Source organism: Balaenoptera musculus, chromosome 11, assembly GCF_009873245.2.
Source record: "Balaenoptera musculus isolate JJ_BM4_2016_0621 chromosome 11, mBalMus1.pri.v3, whole genome shotgun sequence".
Taxonomy (NCBI): domain Eukaryota; kingdom Metazoa; phylum Chordata; class Mammalia; order Artiodactyla; family Balaenopteridae; genus Balaenoptera; species Balaenoptera musculus.
The window spans coordinates 92158663-92179777 of record NC_045795.1 but is presented as its reverse complement, the minus strand read 5'-3'; the positions used below and the strand labels follow the sequence as shown (position 1 = coordinate 92179777).

Genomic DNA, 21115 nt, shown 5'->3' with positions numbered 1-21115 from the left:
ATGAGGTGTCAGTGGAGGCTGAGTGGGGAACCCAGACTTCTGCTTCCACCTGGCAGTAACGAGATGGCTCCCTCCCTTCCCCTGCCAATGTGGCGTCAAAGAAAGCCAGGGGAACAGAATATTTAAATAAGAGCCAGAGTCTTGTAACATATAAACATTATCCAGGTTTCAAGTGAATAATGACTTGTCATATCAAGAACCTGGGAGACACCAAACGAGATGAAAAAAAGACAATCGATAGCTAACACTAATGACAGAGATGTTAGAATTACCCATTTAGCTAAAGATTTTAAAGCAGCCATGATAAAAATACTTAAGTGAGCAATTATGAACATGCTTGAAACAATGAAAAAAGAGAATAAAAAACTTCAGAAAAGAAATAGAAAGTATAAATGGGAACTAAGGGCAAATTTTAGAACTGAAAAATAGAATAACCAAAATAAAGCTTTGTGAATTGGTTCAGCAGCATAATAGAAGGGACAGAGGGGGAAAAAAAATCAGAGGGTGAAAAAAAACGGAAACAAATTATTCAATCTGAATGATGGAGAGAAAATAGAAAATGAATGAATGAATGAATGACGCCTCAGGGACCTTTGTGACTGTAAAAAGATCATCTAACATTTTTTTTCTTATTTTATTTTTAAATTTTTAAAAATTTTTTAACATCTTTATTGGAGTATAATTGCTTTACAATGGCGTGTTAGTTTCTGCTTTATAACAAAGTGAATCAGCTATACATATACATATATCCCCAAATCTCCTCCCTGTTGCGTCTCCCTCCCACCCTCCCTATCCCACCCCTCTAGGTGGTCATTTGTGTCGTGGGAGTCTCAGAGGAGAGGGGAAAGAGCATGGGGCTGAAAGAGTACTCAAAGAAATAGTGGCTGAAAACTTCCCAAATTTGGGAGGAGATTAAACCTGTAGCCAAGAGGCTAAGTGAACCTTAAATAGGATCATCCCAAAGAAACCCATACCAAGACATATCATAATTAAACTTTTGAAAACAGGAGACAGAGAAAAATCTTGAAAGCAGCCAGAGAAAACTGATACCTTATCTATAAGGGAAAGGCCAGTGTGAATGACCGTGGGTTTCTCATCGGAGACCCTAAAAAAGGGCAGAAGAAATGGCATGATACTTTTCCTCTGTATTCCTTGTGGTCATGATATTTTTTAAGTGTTGAAAGAACTGCCAACCCAGAATCCTTTATCTAGTGAAATGTCTTTTACGAATAGGAGGAAATCAAGATATTTTCAAATGAAAGAAAACTGGAGAATTTATCACCAGCAGACCTATCCTAAATGAATGTCTAAAGGAAGTTCACTAAACAGAAAGGAAATGATTACAGAAAGAACCTTTGAACATCGGTATGGAAGAAGGAACATAGTAAGGAGAAATACAGTTGCATACAGTAGGCTGTCCTTCTCTCGAGATTTTTAGGTTTTGTTTGATGGTTGAAGCAGAAATTGTAACGTTGATGTGTTTCTAAATGTATTTAGAGGAAATTTTTAATGCAGTTATAAACAGGGGATGCTAGAGTGTTGTGAAGGGAGGTGAATTTTCTATACTTCACTGGAATTGGTAAAATAATACCAGTTGACATATCTTATCACAGTTATATGTATGTATATATATAAATGTAAATGTATATAAAATATTTTAAATATATATAAATATAATATTTTATATATAACTATATATAAAATATATCCACATATTTTATTAAATATATAAAATGTATTTTATATATTAGTTATATATTAATATATAATATGTATTTGTTATATATTTATAAATGTATATGTATTTTTATATATATAAAACTGTGATAAAGCATTATAGGTAAATAAAAATGAATTTCTTTAAAAAAATGTTCAGGTAACCCACAGGAAGGCAGAAAAAAGAAAACAAAAAAAAATAGAGAACAGACAAAAACCAAAAAATAAAATGACAGTCTTAAGTGCTTAGATATCAATAATTTCATTAAAAGCTCAATGGTCTAAATACATCAATTAAAAGACAGTGGCAGAGTGGATTAAAAAACATAACCTAACTGTATACGGTCTACAAAAAACTCACTTCAAGTATAATGATAAATAGGTTGAAAACAAAATGATGGGAAAAGATGTTTTAGGTAAACATTAATCAGAAAAAAACAAGAATGGCTGTATTAATGTCATATAAAGTAGACTTCAAAGCAAAGAAAATCACCAGAGTCAGAGAAGGACATTGTGTAATGATAAAATGGTTAATCTACCAAGAGGACATAGTAATACTAAATATGTATGCCCCAGTGAAAAGAGCTGAAACATATGAAGCAAAAACTAATAAAATTGAAAGGAGGAATAGACTAACCTGCAATTGTAGGTGGAGACTGTAATGTTCCTTTCAACAGTTGATGGTACAATTATATAGAAAATCAGCAAGGATATAGAAGAACTCAACAATGTCGTCAACCAATGGGATCTAATTGACATTTGTAGAACACTCTACCCTACAACAGCAGAATACCCATTCTTTCAAGTACTCGTGGAACATACACCAAGATAGACCGTATCCTGCACTATCAAATAAACCTCAACAAATTTTGAAAAATTGAAGTCATACAGAGTGTGTTCTCTAACTGCAGTGGAATCCAACTAGAAATCAGTAACAGAAGTAAAATAGGAAAATCTCCAACACTTGGACAATAAACACACTTCTAAATAATCCATGGGTCAAACCATACACTGAAGTGAATGAAAATGAGCACATACGGACGAGTGCATGCCTGACCTGTGAGGAGCGGCCTGTGGGGTGAGGCACCCTCCTGTGCCCCAGGGCCAGATGCTCACTGCAGGTAATCAACTCCCCACTGGGACACAGCGTATAAGAAGATCAGAATAAACGCTTGATTCCATGGCATTTTCTAAGTGAAAGTGACAGTACAATATACTCATACAGAAGTGCCTCATATTTTTTTAACATGCCTCATTTTTATTAACAGCTGCTCAGTATTCCACACTATGGATTTCATCACACATGGTTTAAAAGAAGTGCTTTTTGTCTCTTTGCTGACTGATGAAAATTTGTCAGACGCTCTGTTCCCTCTTTTGCTGTCCTTGTTGTTGTGTTGCATATGACACGGAGGGAAAGGGAAGCGTATCTCTTGACTACATAAAATGTCGTGGCTTATGCTCCTGTGGAGAGCGACCTGGGCACCCCCAGCGCATTGGTCAACCCTCTTCCTGCAGGCTTACTCCTCATTCAGCAAGCCAGCCTTGCCGGTGAGTGGTTCTGTGGCATCTACTGTGGATTTGTTTCATCACTAAGGACTTTTATGCCTTGCAAGGTGTTTCACATGAGGATCTCTTCCCCTGCACTAGCACTCGGAGCATTGCTCCTTCAGCTCTTGTCCTGAGAACTGGAGATGCACCTTGCTTGGCCTTTTGAGATTACTGGGGCTAACATTTAGAAACCTGCTTTTTTGTTTTGTTTTTTTTTCTTGCTGTCCTTGCAATCATCCAAGCATTAGAGACCTGTTCGTATTTTGCTGTCTGGGAGTAGAGCAGTTATGGGTAGTAGTCCCTTTGGAGACAACATTCACATGGGTTCTTGTCTGTTTCTGATCAGGGTCTCTGTGTTCAGTGTATATTTTTACTTAGATTCTTAAGTACTGGTGGTGCAGGTTGTGCGGCCCGGCAGCCTCTCTTCTTGCCAAGTATACAGGCAGAGAGGTGAGGTATTCAGACACTACCGTCGGTAGCTTCTCAAGTTGTTTTAACCTGCAGTAACAAACTTGATCATGAGAGACGACGTTAATTTTGATTTATCGATCCTTTCTTTAATGAAAAGAAATGGAGACATTTCCCCCTTATGTTAGTTTCCTAGGGCTTCCATAACAAATTACCACAAACTTGCTGGCTTGAAACAACGGAAATTTATGCTTTTAGTTCTGGAGGCTAGAAGTCTGAGACCAAGGTCCTGGCTGGGCCATACTCACTTGAGAGTTTCTAGAATCCTTCCTTGTCTCTTCCTAGTTTCTGGCAGTTCCCCGGAATCCTTGGCATTCTTTGACTTGTAGCTGCATCACTCCAGTCTCTGTGTCCATCTTCACATGGCCTTCTCTGTGTCCTCTCCTCCTGTTATAAGGACACCAGTCACTGGATTTAGGGCTCACCCTAATCCAGTATGACCTCATCTTAACTAATACAGAAATTACAAATCTGCAAAGTTCCTATTTCCAAATAAGGTCACATTCTGAGGCTCTGAGTGAACATGAATTTGGGGGGGGAAACTATTCAACCCACTACACACTCCAAGTAATTTTTCTGGTTTTTTTTTTTTTTTTTTTTTTTTTTTGGCCAAGTGGTAAGCATTTCAAACAGATGTAGCTGATCCTACATCATGTTGTTTTCTGGCAAAAATAGTTGTATTTATAAGGACCAGATGAGCAGCCACCTAGGGGACTGTGTTAACTGCTGTGGCCGTATCAGCCCGGGATGAGTCTCATTAGTGCTTGGGTCACTTTGATGAGTGTCATTTTCATTGATTGCAGACTTCCTTCATTGGAGATGGTGGTGAAAGGGAACTGTTCTGTTCTCCTTCCTGTTGGCAAATCAGCTCCTTTTTGTTGTTCTTAGATCTAACTTGACAAAAGAATTTAATCTTGCATGATAGCAGATACTGTGAGTGACTTTAATCAGCATTTAAACTGTCATTTTTTACATTGTAACCCAGCATGCAGAGAACCCCCTGAAGCAGTGTAACGCAAGAATCCCCAAGCAAGAAATTTAATGTAGGCGAGAGCGGACATTCTATGGGATAGCTGCACAGCTTTAAATGCTTTCACTTCTGCTTCAGTGAATTCTTGGTGATTATGCTGCTTTATCACAGAATGATAAACTCACCCAGCAGATTCTGTTGTAATGGCTGTCAGATTCCAGATACTCCTGGGAAGGATGCTGTGTTGTGAAGTCATTATTTTCACATGTAGCTCCTCTCAATTATAGCTTGCCCATTTGTAATCAATAAAAGTTTGTTAATGTAACATAAAACATTTAAGGCCATGGAAATACTGTGGCCTTGCAGTGGAATGAAAAATAATCAGTGGCTTGGTCTTTGACAGTTTTTAAGTACCTGGTTTAGAAGAAAACATGAACTTCTGCCCACAAGTTGACATTTGCGAGTCAGTGTGTTAGCCATGCTTGGAGAAAACATGGTTCTTTTAACTTCTGCCACTGACGTCTGGGCCTTTGACAAGGAAAAGGAAAACTAAAATAGGAGGCTCTGTTCAACCTTCTCTTATTTTCAGTAAGCAAAGAACAGGCAGCTGTATTAGTTGACTTCTTGCGTAACAAAGGAAAAGCAAAAAATTCTTATCCCCCTCAGACTTCCCAGATATGGCTCTGGTTCGTAGGAATTTATTGGTAACTCTCAAATACTCTTTGCATGGCTTACCTGACGATGAGGCTTTTGTCCTGGCAGCTTTACGGTGTTCATTTCCATTGCACATTTATCCAGAGCCCTCCCTAGAAGAAATAGTCTTTACCTCTTGGCTGGCTTTTTCTGGCTCCAGTTCGCATTGCAGTGGTAGCCACTGTTCCTTCTTTTTTTGGGGGTGGGGGGACTGCGTTGGGTTTTCGTTGCCACGTGCGGGCTTCCTCTAGTTGTGGTGAGCAGGGGCTACTCTTTGTTGCGGTGCGTGGGCTTCTCATTGTGGTGGCTTCTCTTGTTGCAGAGCATGGGCTCTAGGCACGCAGGTTTCAGTAGTTGCAGCACGCAGGCTCAGTAGCTGTAGCATGCGGGCCCTAGAGCGCATGGGCTTCAGTAGTTGTGGCGCATGGGCTCAGTAGTTGTGGCTCAAGGGCTCTAGAGCTCAGGCTCAATAGCTGTGGCGCACAGGCTTAGTTGCTCCACGGCATGTGTGATCTTCCTGGACCAGGGCTCGAACCCGTGTCCCCTGCATTGGCAGGCGGATTCTTAACGACTGAGCCACCAGCAAAGTCCCGCCACTGTTCCTTCTTGCCTTCTTTTAGGCCTTGCCCAGTTTCCTATACTCCTGGTCTCTAAACTCTGGAGCCAGGCTGCCTCGGTGTGAATCCTCGTTCTGGCACTTGCTTAATCTCAGAAGTCGTTACAGAAATTACATGAGTTAATATTTGCAAAATACTTAGAACCCTACTTGGTTCATAATAAACACTGTATAAATCTTTTTGAAAAAGATAAACTATGTTCTATATCTTGATTGTGGTGGTGGTTACATGACTATACACTTGTCAAAACTCATCAGAAGTGTGCATTTAAAAGTTTTAAAAGTATAAAAGTTTACTGTATATAAAGTATACCTCAGTAAACCTGACCTAAAATTTTTTTAAAGATAAAAAGCATATCCGTTTATTCAGTCAGCAAAGGGTTTATTAGGTGTTGCACAGTAGGATTTTAAAAACATAATTCAAAGAGGCTTGCCAGTCTAGTTGAGCTGGCCAGTTATAACGCAGGATAAATTTGCCCATCAGTGTGAGAAGGTGATGTAAGAGGTGCTGCGAAGCAGCTTATTAGTCGTCTAGGTAGGAAACACTGTCGGGGTTTGGATTGCTTAAGGTAGTCACAAAGAGTTCACCAAAGAGTCGGAACTTGAGCTGGACCTCAGAAGATGTAGGATTTGGAAAGGTGGGCATTCAAGAAGGTGCATGGGTGCAGGTGCAAGACCCAGGGGCAGAAATGCATGTGGAGACTTTAGGCAACCATGTGAGAGCTGGTTGGATTAAAATAGACCCTCTGACTGTGGGAGGGACAGCTGTGCTTTCTGGACTAACGAGTTCTCTTCTCTTCATCCACAGAAAGGCCCCCCTTCTGGGAAAGACCGGGTGAAGAAAGGTGGATCCTACATGTGCCATAAGGTAAGTCAAGTCACTAAACTCTGTTTTGGTGTTCTAACAGCAGGTTTATGGATCCATTGTAAACGTTAGCCCCAAGATGTCTCATCCACTTCTGTTAATACATACCTATCTCCATCAACGCCAGAAAAAAAAAGTTTGTGCACAGGCATGGGGAAAAGTGGTGCAAGAAGCAGAGGCTGTAAATGATCTGTTGTCAACCATATTCCATCTGTTGTATCTTGACCCTTTGAGAGATCTTTGTTGTCCCATGAATCAGGGTGAGCTGTATATCTGGTTTCCAGCATGTAAATCTGGAAGCACACCCTTAATTTATTTGAGACTCCTGTAAATTTCTGGCTTGTCTGTTGAGATTAAGTTGAGAGTTATAAATGGAGGGTAGATTGTGGTATACTGGAATGGAAACATCCCAAGTGTCCTAGGTATATAGTGTGTGCTTTGTGGAATAAACATCTCTCTCAGAGAATGATTCTTCTCTTTGGGCTATAATTTCAGTGTCAGAGTTGGTTGTTCTTGGCGAGTAAAAGTAACTCAGTGTTTCATGAGTAACCTTTTTAAGGAGTTCAGAAATCGAATACCACTTCTCTCCCATCTTTTCTTTAAATCATATATTTTTAGTATCTCTAGCACTTCAATTTCTGTCTTTCTATCTCTATGCAAACATGGCATTTTGCAGATTGTTATTAAAAGAAGCTTCCTATGGTAATTCAGTCAGTCTAGGCAGTTAGAGACTTAAAACTGTAATGGCCCCAAATTAAGTTATTAATTTGATAATGGAGGCATTGTCAAACTTTGCCTTAAAATAATGGTTCTCAAACTTTATTGTACATTAGAATCATCTGGGATCTATAAAATATATTGATGCCTATTTCCTCACTCACCTCATTCTGACTTGATATTTCTGAATTGTGACCTGGGCATCAGGATTTTAAAGCTCTCAAGGTGATCATAACATACATCAAAGTTGGGGAGCCACTGGCCTAAAGAGAACCTATTTAAATTATGTATATGTGTGAGTTCATAGGGGTGTGTGTCTTCTGCATTTCTTAGAATTTTTAGTGTAGTTATTTAGGTGGCAGTTCATAGAGTTGAGTTCACTTTATGCTTTACACCTACCTTTATAACAAGATGTGGACAGATTTATCTTTAAAATTCTAATTTTAATTTTAAATTAAAAGCATTGGCCTATGTTGTCCCAGTACTTTTAGGTGTTCATATACCCATCTGTCTGTAGTCCCAGATTCTTTTCCTCTGATTCAAGCTGTTGCTGCAGGTGTAGCTGAATCCTCTTGCTGGGGAACCAGACTTTCATGAAAAACAGGTGAATCTCTTTTTGCACAAGAGCATCTCAAAACCCTAATTACCACCAGTTATGTGTCTGACATATGGCACTTTTCCTAATTGGGAGTCCATTTACTCTGTAAGAATTAAAGACCAGAAGATTTTTTTCTCACAGATAAGTGGAGAAAATGAATCCTGTAAAAAACATTTTAAGCATGAACACCAAAATATTCCAGTGCCATGCATATGAATGTGTCTACTTTAACATTTCATTTTTCTTGCTTATTTTAAATGTTTTAAATTTTTATAAGCTTCTTAGTTTATTCTTTTAAAATATCTTTTAACGTAATATATATTTTTAATAAATACATTTTCATGGTACAGTTGGTTTTTGTATATTTATCTTGTGTCATATAACCTTGTTAAACTCATCTATATTAGTGATGTTTTTGTAGACTCTTTTTTTATATATATATCTTTATTGGAGTATAATTACTTTACAATGTTGTGTTAGTTTCTGTTGTACAACAAAGTGAATCAGCTCTAAATATACATATATCCCCATATCTCCTCCCTCTTGAGCCTCCCTCCCATCCTCCCTATCCCACCCCTCTAGGTCGTCACAAAGCATCGAGTTGATCTCTCTGTTGTTTTTGTAGATTCTGTTGTATTTTCTACATAAGTGGTTATACCATCTGTGAGTATAGACAATTTTACCTCTTCCTTTTTAATCTGGATATCTTTTATTACTTTTTCTTGCTGTATTGTGTTGGCTAGAACCGCCAGTATATTGTTGAATGGGAGTGGTAAGAACAGACAGTCTTACCTACTTTTTGATCTTAGGGGAAAAACATTGGACTTTTCAAAATTAGCTATGATATAAGCTATAGTGTTTTCAAAGATGCCCTTTATCAGCTTGAGCAAGTTTCCTTCTAGTCCTAGATTTCTGAGAATTTTTTTTATCAGAAATGGATGTGGATTTTGCCAGATGCTTTTTCTGCAGCTATTGAGATGTTTATATGGTTTTTCTTTTTCAGCCTGTTAATATGGTGAATTATAGTCATTGATTTTCTGTTTTCAAATGTTAAACCATCCTTGGCTTCCTGGAATACATCCACTTAGCTATGGTGTATTATCCTTTGTATATATTTTGGATGCAGTTTGCTAAAATATGTTCGTGATAGGTATTGGTCTCTTGTTTTTTGTTTTTTTTGTTTTTTTTTCTTGTCTGGTATTAGTATCAGTGTATTGCTGGCTTCATAGATTGAGTTGGGAAATATTCCCTCATCTTGAATTTTTTGGGGAAGAGTTAATGTTGAATTAGCATTTTTCTTCCTTAAATGTCTGATAGAATTTCCCCAGGAAAACCATTTGGGCCTAGAATTGTAACCACACATTTAATTTAGTTAATAGCCGCAGGGTTATCCAGATTATCTGTTTGTTCTTGATTAAGCTCTGGGAGTTTGTGTCTTTCAAGAAATTTGTCCATTTCATCTGAGTTAATGAATTTATTGACATAAACTTTGCCTTTTCACTTGCTGTTTAGACCATTTACATTTAATGTGATTGTTGGTATGGCTGGGTTTAAATTTGTTGTCTTGAGATTTGTTTTTCTCTTTGTCTCATCTGTTCTTTTCCTTTTGCTTTTTTTTTTCTTAACTTTTTTTGGATTAAGTGTTTTTTTATCACTTCATTTTCTCTCCTTTGGCTTATTAGCTATAACTCTTTGTTTTAAAAATTTTGTGGCTGATTTAGAGTTTATATTATACATCTTTAACTTTTCTTAGTCACCCTGAAGGATAAGTTTTAATTTAGTCAGGCTCAGAGTGATGGAGAGAGTATTCCAGAAAAGAGAATAGCAGAGTGACAAAACTGAGTGGGATCCACAAGGTTTTCCAGAGAGAAATGGCAGCTCTAGGATCTTTGGTCAAGTTAATTGTAGATGATGTAGGTTTTTAACGTCAGTCTGGTTATTTTGGTGTAGTCAAGAAAACAGCGCAGTATTGGCTGTGAATTACTTTCAGTGCTTATTCTTTACACTAGATTAAGAGTGGCAGTTTTAACTGCCACTAAGTATATTAAGATGTGGACTCTAGAATTAGATCTGGGTTGGAGTTCTGTAACTGTTCCTTGCTAGTCTTTGCCTGTAACATTAGGCAAATTACTTAACCTTTCTAAGCCTCAGTTTTCACATTTGTAAAACGTACATCATAATTGCACCTATTGTAAGGTTCTTATGAGGAATAAATGCACCAAAGTAAATAAGCACTTGGTACAGTGCCTAGCTCATGGTAAAGTCTCCGTAAGTTAGTTGCTGCTAACACCATCATTCTCTTTTTTTTTTTTAATAAATTTATTTATTTAATTTATTTATTTTGGCTGCATTGGGTCTTTGTTGCTGCACGTGGGCTTTCTCTAGTTGTGGGGAGCGGGGGCTACTCTTAGTTGCGTTGCAGGGGCTTCTCATTGCGGTGGCTTCTCTTGCTGCGGAGCACAGGCTCTAGGCACGCGGACTCCAGTAGTTGTGGCACGTGGGCTCAGTAGTTGTGGCACACGGGCTGAGGTGCTCCGCGGCATGTGGGATCTTCCCAGACCAGGGCTTGCACCCGTGTCCCTTGCATCGGCAGGCAGATTCTTAGCCACTGCGCCACCAGGGAAGTCCAACACCATCATTCTTAATCATCATCTTTATTATAATAAGATTTTTTCCCCCATTTTCTCTTTTGAATAAAAACCAACTAATGAACTGCTAACTAGTTAGGCAGAATCCTGGAAATGATTATTATGGCACAGGTGAAAATCAGTAAAAGAAAGAAAATAAAAAGAGAAAAGAATAATTTAATTCATTTTGAAAAAAAAATCACCTTGCTTAGAAGGTGACTTACTTTTGATCGTGGCCCAGGGCCAGTTTGCATGTCTAAAGTAAGCTCTGATTATTATTTTTGACTTTTTGAAAGTCCATCCAAAGTATAGCTTCAGTAAGGAGACGAGGCACAGAAAGAACAACTATGAGTCAACATGGTGTTAAGAGCACAGATTCTGGAATGGGACTGAAAAGACTGTAATCCTGGATTCACAGTTACAAACCATGTGACCTTAGGCACACGATTACCATACCTGTGCCTCAGTCTTTTCCTTGTGTATACGATGCACATGCTTATAATGCGTACCTCAGGATTATTGAGAGGATTAAGTCACCTAATACATGTGAAGTTCTTAGAACAGTTCACATAGTAAGTACTCAAGAAATACTAGTCTTTCTTGAAGTTGTTAGATTAATCTCTGTGGGATCTTTAGCCCAACCTACAACATTGACGAAATCCTAGCTCCCCTACCCCCTCAACCCCACCATTTTACACCAAGATTACTAGCAAAAGGAGTTGTCCAAGTGTCAGTGGCAAGAGCAATGGATGGGAAATTGAGAGACCTGAGTTGTGCTGTGTCATTTTTCTATAATCATTTTGTTCATAATGAGCTACAATTACCTTAAAACTGTTCTTTATCCCTAAAAGTCTTCCTCTCATAAAAACCATATTGCCGTCCCACTTGACTTCAGAGCCCCAAGGCTGGTAAGCCATTATCTTAAATGAATTGTTCCTGAATCCAGGATCATATTCTTAGTGCAGATATCGAGGTCAATTTCACAAAGTAATTAGCCATTTTGATGAAGTGGGGCTAAAACAGGTCCTCACTACTACCTCTGTTCTTAATTAATAAAATGACCCATATTTCAACCACTCAAAGACCTAACATCATTAATAACCATTTTTGGTGCTAAAAGTAGAGTTGGAAAAAAAAGAAAAAGCAATGAGGACATATGAAATCAGGCCATTTTCCTCTTTAATTACGTATTTCATTAGCTGCCCATTACTGGAATTTAAAATGAACTACTTATTAATAAATGTTTGCTGAGTGAATGAGTGCATTTGCAGTGGAATGATAATGTGAATTGACTGTTTTCTCATGTGATGGTCCTGACCTTTCAGGACACTAACTTGTAGTGAGACTTGCTTTTTAGGGTTTAGTTCTTCATCGTTTAGGTTAATGGAAGATTTTAGGTACTGCTATGATCCAAAAAAGGACTAGCTCTTTTTGTTGTCACTGATTTTAAGCTTTTTTGTTATGTAAGCAAAACATTTTCATTGCATAAAAATTAGAAAATAAATAATAAACATAAAAATGAAAAAAATCGTTCACCCTGCTTTCTGAAGAAAACTATTAATAGTATTCTACCAAACTTTTTGGTGCACTTTTATTTTTTCTTCCCAAAATGGAATTATGCTGTATGTACCCGGGTCTTCAAATATGGCTATGGTCAAGAATCTCTTATACATCATGGATCTCTTTTCTGATCACAGTGTTCCAGGCAGGCACAATTCGTCACAGTTGCTACAGCCTGCATTTTGTGGCGTATGAAAACCGAATTTTAAAACAGTTTGTTATATAATTTGAGAAATAAGTTTGAGAGTTATTGAACTATGCCATCCAACAAAGATCTCAGTCCTATGCCTTGTCACCAGAGATACCCCTTCACCTTTTCCATTTATATAACAAATAATTTTCCTATTTTTGTAGCAAATGCGTAACCATATTCAGATGCTGGCAAGGAATCATCTTCCAAACACAAGATCACTAAGTCCTGCAGAGAAGCTGCTTTTGTTTTAGTAAGGAAGCAGGTTAACCCAGGGAGGTCAGATAAGACAGGCAAAGTGAGTTCCTTTAATTAAGAGTGTTGTGTTCATTATAAAGTAACACTTTGAATAATCGCCACATGTCTACTGCTTTGCTTTTTCATGTAAAGATAAGATGAAGCATTTTGACATTATTCCATTAATAGCCCCATTTAATCGGAAGAGGGAGCAGATTCAGAAAGGCTTTGCCTAAGGTTAAATAGCTAATGAGTCTTGGATTTTGCCTTTTCAGGTGAGTAAATTAGCAAAATGTTTGTCACAATTTCCACTTGTGTCAAGCCCAACCTCTTTCTGCCAAGAAGACCACCTTTAATGTGACTCTATCCTATTTTTCCACCCACGTTTCCTGCTTTTTATCATTTATCCTCTCTGTACCAGTCATTGCTTTTGCCTGGAATTCTCATTCTCTAAATCTTTGGGCAGCTCAGCTTTCGCAGCGCCTCCTCAGAGGAGCCTTCCCAGGCCACCTTATCTAAGTAGCACCTAGTCAGGCCTAGTCCTCTCTCCCTATTTAACTGTCTTCCAAGCTGACCACTGCCAGAAGCAGTCTTGAATTTATCCGTTTATTTATTGTCTGACTACTTAACTCCTTGTTGAATGTAAGCTTCCCGATAACGGGTACATTGTTTTGTTCCGCATTGCTTCCCTCGTGTCCAGAATAGCATCTAGCATGTTGTAAACTCTCAAACATTTAATGAATAAATAAACCATGCTCTGACACTCTCAGGCTGTGGCCTTGCTATCCTCTTCACTTGCCTGAATTTTTCCATTTTCATGCCTCTGATGTCATTGTTTTCTCCACTTAACATACCTTCTTTCCTCGTTCCTAAGTCCTGTAAATCGGTGCTACTCAGTTTGTGGTCCATGGGCCCATAGCATTAGCAGCACCTGTAAGCTGGTTAGAAATGCAGATTCTTGGACCCCACACCAGACTTACTGAATCAGGATCTCTGGGTTTGTGGCCTAGGAATAGGTATTTACATGAGCTCTCCAGGCTATTCTTCTGTATACTCAAGTCAGAAGACCACTGCCATAATCACGTAAATCCTGCTCTGGCCAAGTTCTGCCTTCAAAAGTCTTTCCTGAAAAATTAGACATTTAGTGACCATTTCCTCCCCTGAATTAGTAGTAGCCTCAGAATCTTTTAATCCTAGCTTGTTTTGTAGCTTTTTGATGTGTAATCATTGTTTCCTCAACTAGCCTGTGATCTCCAGCGGGACAGTGTGCACAGAAGGCGATCAGGAAACGCTTGATTGTTTTTTGTCATGTGTGGTACACTTATGGAACAAGAACGTCCCTGTCTGCCTGCCCCCCCCGCCCTGAACTGGATTCTTGCTCCAATGTGAAATTCACTACACATACTGAGAGCATGGGGCCCTGCATTATCCACAGGAGCTTGATTCTAGAAATACCAAAGCACTTTGCTTCACAGCAGCCCAGTGAGTAGGCCCTACATGGAACAAAGCTTCTGCTGTGTCTTCCTGCATGGTCACCTCTAGTCATTTTAGAGCTTCCATTGCATCCCAGTCACAGGTAGTAGCAGGTGCCATCACTTCTTTCATTATTTCAGGCATATTTTTTTATTCATTTTCCCTCTGCCTGCCTGAATATTGGTAATAGTGTTACATTCTTCACTGGCCACAGGGAAAATGAGAAAATTGGTTGCTATTGTTTTGCTATCTATAAAAGACAGAGCACCATGTCTTTTTTTTTTTTCTTTTTCATGGTGGAAGTGCTCCAGAGAATTCCTTTGTCAGCTCTAGAGATAATTTTTATGAAGATTAGAAACATTCAACTTTTGTGAGAGAAAGGAGAATAATAAGAATTAAGGAAAAAACAAAAAACCTCTTTCATGCTGACCTATTTTGCCCCTCCACAAATTCTCTCTCCTTCATGAGTTCCAGAGTTACTCTACATGATTCTTTGTGCAGTTTCTTTAACCAGCGGCAGGGACTTGAGTTTCCCAGGGCCCACTCAGAGTTGATGCTCTTGGTACACAGGGTAACTAGTTTATTTTCATTCTCTGTTATTTTTGATCAAAGAATAATCTTAGGACATAAGAGTTCCATGCATGGTTATTTTTGGAATGTGGAAGCTTTTGAAGTGTTTGAATCAAGTCATCTGTGGTTATTCACTGAATATCTAGTAGGTGACCAGGGATATGTGTTAGGCTTTCTTATTTGTGGAAGTACATGTGTACATGCAGGGGGCTATAACAGGGGTGGGACAGAATCGTGAGTTGTGATGCCTTTCCATCTACGAGTATCGACTCCTGCTAGGCAGGCAAGCACACCACAGTTAGACCTGGGTTCGAATTCTACTTCTTTTAACAACTGTGTCATCTAGGGTAACTCATTTAATTCCTCTGGCCATTATGATCAAATCAAATAAGTGATGAAGGCGCCTAGCACCATGCCTGGAGAGCTTGATGTCTGTGTTTTTGTGCATATGTATATACCATACTCTGCTCTTATAAAATAAAACAGTACCAAACAAGTCCCCCACACAAAGATACATAGCTTTATGAATTACTATGATTTAAACTCCAAAAGCAATGTATTAAGAAAAAATGTTTTCCACAGCCTTTCCTACTCTTGATGTTCCTGGGCTTGCTGTTCAATCTTTGCCAACCTGCTGGATGGTAAATAATATCTTAATGTTGCTCGTAATTAATATTTTCTCAACTGCCATTTAGCTTTATTACTTGGTTTCCTGTCAAATGCTATTCTAAATGTACAAATAACTTTTTTGAATTATAAAAGTAATACATAGTTATCATCGGAAATTTGAAACTCCACTGCCTGAGGATAACTACTGTTCGGATTGTGGTGCAGTTTGAATCTTCCAGTCTGCTGTTCTTTGGCATACGTGGATTGAGATCATAGTGCATATACAGTTTTGTATTCTGACTTTTTCATTTAAGATTGTATCCTGAGAAATCCCTATGTCATTAAATGTTACATGAAAACATGCCTTTTAATGGCTGCTTACTAGTCTAAATTACGGATGCGCCACAACTTATGTAACCATTGGTTGTTACGTTTTTTTTAACTGTTCGAAGTAATGCTGACACCAACATCTTTGTACTATGTCTAGTCACGTTTATAGCATAACACTGGAGAATGTGGTGAGCTCTGAACATGCAGGAGGCGGGTGCCTGTAGGGCAGGCACTGTCTGCAGGTAGGCATAACTCTCTACAGTTGGTACTTGGGTACAACATCAGTCTGACAGTTGAGAGCCTTCAGCCCAGAGTCCAAGAGCACTCATGTGTCTGGTTCTCTCTGCAAAGTCCTACTGCTACAGGTATCGCTGTGCCGCTCGAAGCCAGAACACACCTGACAGCTCCGCTTCGAATCTGGGATTCCGCTGTGCAGCCGACCACCTGCCCACCACAGGCTAAGAGCCACGAAGAGCCTTCCCGAATCGGAGAAGAAGTCGTGTCTAACCTGCACACGGCTTCCCTCAGAAGGCTGAACCATGTCGTGTGAAGAATTCCCACCCCGAGGTGGCTTACATACCTGCCCGATGGCCAAAGGAACCGTGTGGCGAGACCAAATAACTGACCTGCATCAGCAAGTGTGCTTTATTGTGTGGTGTATTTCATGTTTTACCTTTGAGAGTCTTTTAAAGAGGAAGGCGGTGGAGGGCACCCTGAGCTAGGCCTCAGGAGGTCTGCGTTCTACCCAGGCTCTGCCCCTGGGGTTAGACCCCAGGGTCCCACACTTGACCTTCCTGGGCCTCAGTGACCTCATCTGTCCAGTGAGGGGATGCACAACATGATCTCTGAGGCTGTCTCCCAACTCACAAATTGTCTGAATATATCAGATTCTATTGTGATTTTATAGTGAGAGTTTATGGCAGGTTATTTTTTAGCTGTTTTTTCCCATGTGTGAACCTTGGGTAATACTAATCATGTAAAATAATTGTTCTCTTATATATTATTTTCAGAAAAGAATGGGGGGGTGGCGGTAATGGGTCTTTATATTCATACGGCACTTTGTTTTTTCAAGGAAATCAGTGTCTTTTACATTGTTATAATGAATCCCACTTGGGCCAGTGATGGTGCGCTCAAGTTCAGCAATCTGAACACGCAGGGATGTCTGTGAGGTGACTTTACTGTGCTTTATATTTTAACATTAAGTGCCTTTGGTTCAGGGGGGCAGTTACAAGCCCTATTTCCCCCTCTCCCCAAAGCCTTTGGTGAATGTGAAATGTTTGCTACATGGAGAAACCTGTTTAATTCTAAATGTAGGAGAAAAAAAACAAGAACCTTGAATGAACTGTATTCAGGGTATCCAGTATTTTGTAATAGGGAAGTAGGAAATCTTGTTGGCTGTGGAGTGTCAGATGCTTCAGATCATGCACTGTGTCGAATAAAGTGGTATCTGCTAAATCAGGCTTCACTCTCATTGTTTCCTTTTCTCTTTCCCTCTATTATGTTTTCTTTTAAAGAAATGACTTTGTGATATGTATGCGTTTTGTTTGCTAGAAAACTTTCATGTTGTTTAGCTACTTGATAACTTGGCTATTTGAGCAGTTTGTGGGAATTTTTATTCCAAAAAGCAAGGCTGTTCTGCCAGGAACCTAACTATGACCGTGCTTCTTCGTGCCTCAGTAGATGAGACAAGGTCAAGGGCGGTGCCTCCTGCCTGTGAAACCCAACAGCTGCTTCACATGCCAGGAAAGCACCTTGACTTAGAGTGATGGCTTCCAACCAGAGGTCCCTATCATCAGGATCCCAGCCTGATTCCCCGGTCCTTGAAGACCCCATATTTGTTTCTAGCATGTCATTTGAAAGGAGAGGCTTGTCTTTATGTTGGTTGTTCAAAAACTAAGTCACATAATATTCTTAAGTGTTCAGCCAACTCTTGATTGCTACTTTTGCACCTAGCCTCCTAATGTTAAAACAATTATCGTGAGAAACAGTTGTGTTGCTGGGATGTTTGGCCACATTTGTTAGTCTGTCACTTTGTGGACATAAAATGTTTCTTTACACGCTTTCATCAGTTGATGATTAATTTGGGCAAAACAAACAAACAAAAAAAAGCATTTGCTTCACTGAAAAGGCTAATGGAGGAAATAAGGTATTTTATTCTTAAAGTCACCACTACCCAAGCACAGTTTTTGTTTTTACTTGTTACCTCCCACTTACTTACATTTTTCACATGGTTATACTTTTAGTGTGTGTATTTTGGATTCTTTTCTTGGTAATTAATGTTATATAGCATAAATATTTTGGGGTGTGTTTTGGCTTAGTCTTTAGAATTGCATTTTTAGCAGCAGCATAATGTTAGAAAGCATTTATAGTGAAATCCTAACAAGGCCTTCGTTTAAGAACCACATTTCTAGGTTACTGACTACAGAGCGTGCCAGACTACAGACAGCTGTGGCCACTGTGCTTTATACAAATTGTGTGTTGACTTACGAACAGACCGACAGGATCGTAGTTGTACTAACTGCAGCTTTAATGCCGTATACGCATTTCTGAAAAACCTCACCTTCTGCAAAATCGTGTGTAAAAAACAGGGAGCATGAGGAAAAACAGAGGTAGGGGCAGACCACTCACATGTTAAGGAACTTTGCCGCTGGAGCGCTAACAAAAATAACACCTATCCCAGTAAAATCAGCGGCTCAGTTAAATCTGCAGTGGCAGCAGCACAGCCAGTCAGTCCTTTGCAGCCTTAAGCCCGGGGGCTCCTCCGTCTTTCTTCTCTAAGATGTAAGTTTTTTGTTTTTTGTTTTTTTTTAAATTGTCTGCAAGGACTCACGACACCTTGAATCCAGGTTGCTGTTCTTTTTTTTTTTTTTTTTTTATTTACTTTTGGCTGTGTTGGGTCTTCGTTTCTGTGCGAGGGCTTTCTCCAGTTGCGGCGAGCGGGGGCCACTCTTCATCGCGGTGCGCGGGCCTCTCACTATCGCGACCTCTCTTGTTGCGGAGCACAGGCTCCAGACGCGCAGGCTCAGTAGTTTTGGCTCACGGGCCTAGTTGCTCCGCAGCATGTGGGATCTTCCCAGACCAGGGCTCGAACCCGTGTCCCCTGCATTAGCAGGCAGATTCTCAACCGCTGCGCCACCAGGGAAGCCCAAGATGTAAGTTTTTAATGGCATTTGCTTTTAATGGAGACCACTTCCATCAAAAATAAAGATCTGATTGGGGTTTAGACTTCTGCGTCAATCTTTTTAAGGTTAGGGGGGCAATGTTTTTGTAGTATCTTTATTTGAACTCACAGATTTTCAGAGAGTTTATTTAACATAGGACAAATTTTAGCAATTTTGAAGCCACTAAATAAACCACTACTTGTACTTCCATAGGATTACAAAAAGATTTTTGGAGGTCTTCATATATCGCTAAAGTTTTCTATTAACTTTCAAGAAAGTTTACCCGTGATGGTTTCAAAACACATTTCAAATAACATACACCCCAACATGACTTTCACATTCGACCATCTTCCAATCTCTGTTTACAAATCACTTATGAGCTATTTCTGCATTTAAAGAAATATTCGTCGTAACAGGACAGACTACTTGGCTGATGTGCCAGTACCAGTATAGGAAAATCTGTGTTTTGTTTGTTTGTTGGTTTTGTTTGTTTTTTCAGGAATTCATATATTGGGTGTGTGCTTCTAATTCATTTTTTTGTCCCATTGAAGAGTGGAGGAAATTTAAGGTTTGTTCTCAAATCTGCTTTGGTCCTGAATCTTGGGCAATCTTAATATATATTCAGGGGTGTACGTGAGGGTCTGAGTAGGGAGCAAGTCATCTTTTTTTTTTTTTTAATTTATTTATTATTTATTTTTATTATGTATTTTTCGCTGTGTTGGGTCTTCGTTCCTGTGCGAGGGCTTTCTCTAGTTGCGGCAAGCGGGGGCCACTCTTTATCGCGATTCGCAGGCCTCTCACTATTGCGGCCTCTCTTGTTGCGGAGCACAGGCTCCAGACGCGCAGGCTCAGTAGTTGTGACTCACGGGCCCAGTTGCTCCGCGGCATGTGGGATCTTCCCAGACCAGGGCTCGAACCCGTGTCCCCTGCATTGGCAGGCAGATTCTCAACCACTGCGCCACCAGGGCATCTTTTTTTTTTAAGCCTGTAAACATGAGTAGAAGGGGGTAGGTGATGGGGAGTGATGGTTGTGGTGAGCAAGAGTGACCTTTCCTTCTTAGAAAACATCAGATTACTCAGAGGCATCAGACTTTGCATGGTTCAACCTACAGCTTAGAATGAAATACAGATCTCCACCAATGCAGACATTTTTTTTCTTAACTCTTCCCTCCCCACTTTTTTTTTTTTTGACAGAGCATCTCTGTTGTCCACATGAAAGGAAAAAAAGAAATCGAAGATGCTGTTTATTTTAGTAAGTGTTGGTTTGGGCTGGGGCGTGGTGGGGTAGTGGCTCCAAACTAATATGTTGGTAAATTCTGTTTTCCTTGGACCGTCTTTACTAAGAATTCTGTTGTTGACATAAAATAAGGCAAAGGGCCTTTCATCCATGAGAATCTCAGAATCCTCTTGCTAATCACCTTTTCAAAACAGATCATGTTTTCAAGCTACACATAGAATTGTTCTGTGTGGTAAAATCCATAGTTGACCTAGTGAAAGGAGTATTTTGAGGAAAAAAAACACGTGGAAATATGACGTTTTCTGTTCTGAGACTTCAGGAATTTCATACAAGGGACTAGTGTAGGATTTATTTTTCCTTCATAAAATATTTGGTATGCATTTCTTCCTCCTTCCTTCCAGCAAATATCGAAACTAACCTTACCATTTGCAATATTTATCACCAGGGAGTTAACCTGCAGGCTGGCTTTTAGGAGGGGCACTGGAGGTGCAGAGCCTGGCTCTTGTGGGAACGGGGGGCCAGGCAAGAAGCAGGCTGAGTGATGCCCATTCTAAAGGCGCTCTCACTGCTCTGCCCTCCCTTGGCCGCCATGCAGAAATGTGAGCCCAGACTTGCTCGATTGTCCAATTTCTGGGAGTATGTACCTGGCTCTTTGCATTTTCATGTGAAGTCTTCTGAGTTTTTAATGTTGGCAGCCAATTCAGATTAAAAAATACCGAACACTGTGAGGACCTAATAAATTGCTTCTGTAGCCAGATTCAGCCTGTGGGGTGCTGCTTTTCAACTGAGATTAGGAAAAGTTGATTCATTTCATGGAGCACGAAATCTCATGTATTTCTTTTCTGAAAAATGACTGATCAAGTAAGTAACGTACCAGTTAGAAATGTCCGAGTTTGAGAAAGGGCAGTGGCTTGCCCAAGGCCATCATCT

The 21115-nt window shown here is 39.6% G+C and overlaps 1 protein-coding gene across 5 annotated transcripts in view; it reads left to right on the top strand.

Moving 5' to 3' along the window:
* The window catches only part of SUMF1 (sulfatase modifying factor 1), a 110743-nt gene extending 93496 nt beyond the window's left edge, over positions 1–17247 (top strand). For 2 of the 5 annotated variants that reach the window (XM_036870062.1, XM_036870061.1), the window contains 3 exons: positions 6820–6879; positions 15431–15489; positions 16139–17247. In XM_036870062.1, the coding sequence (XP_036725957.1) occupies positions 6820–6879; positions 15431–15489; positions 16139–16337 (318 nt within the window). In that variant the 3' untranslated portion in view covers positions 16338–17247. Of the gene's footprint in view, positions 1–6819; positions 6880–15430; positions 15490–15944; positions 16059–16138 lie in introns of those variants that run through there. The other 3 variants (XM_036870066.1, XM_036870064.1, XM_036870063.1) reach the window with 2 other exon arrangements.
* Positions 17248–21115: the final 3868 nt, after the last annotated feature.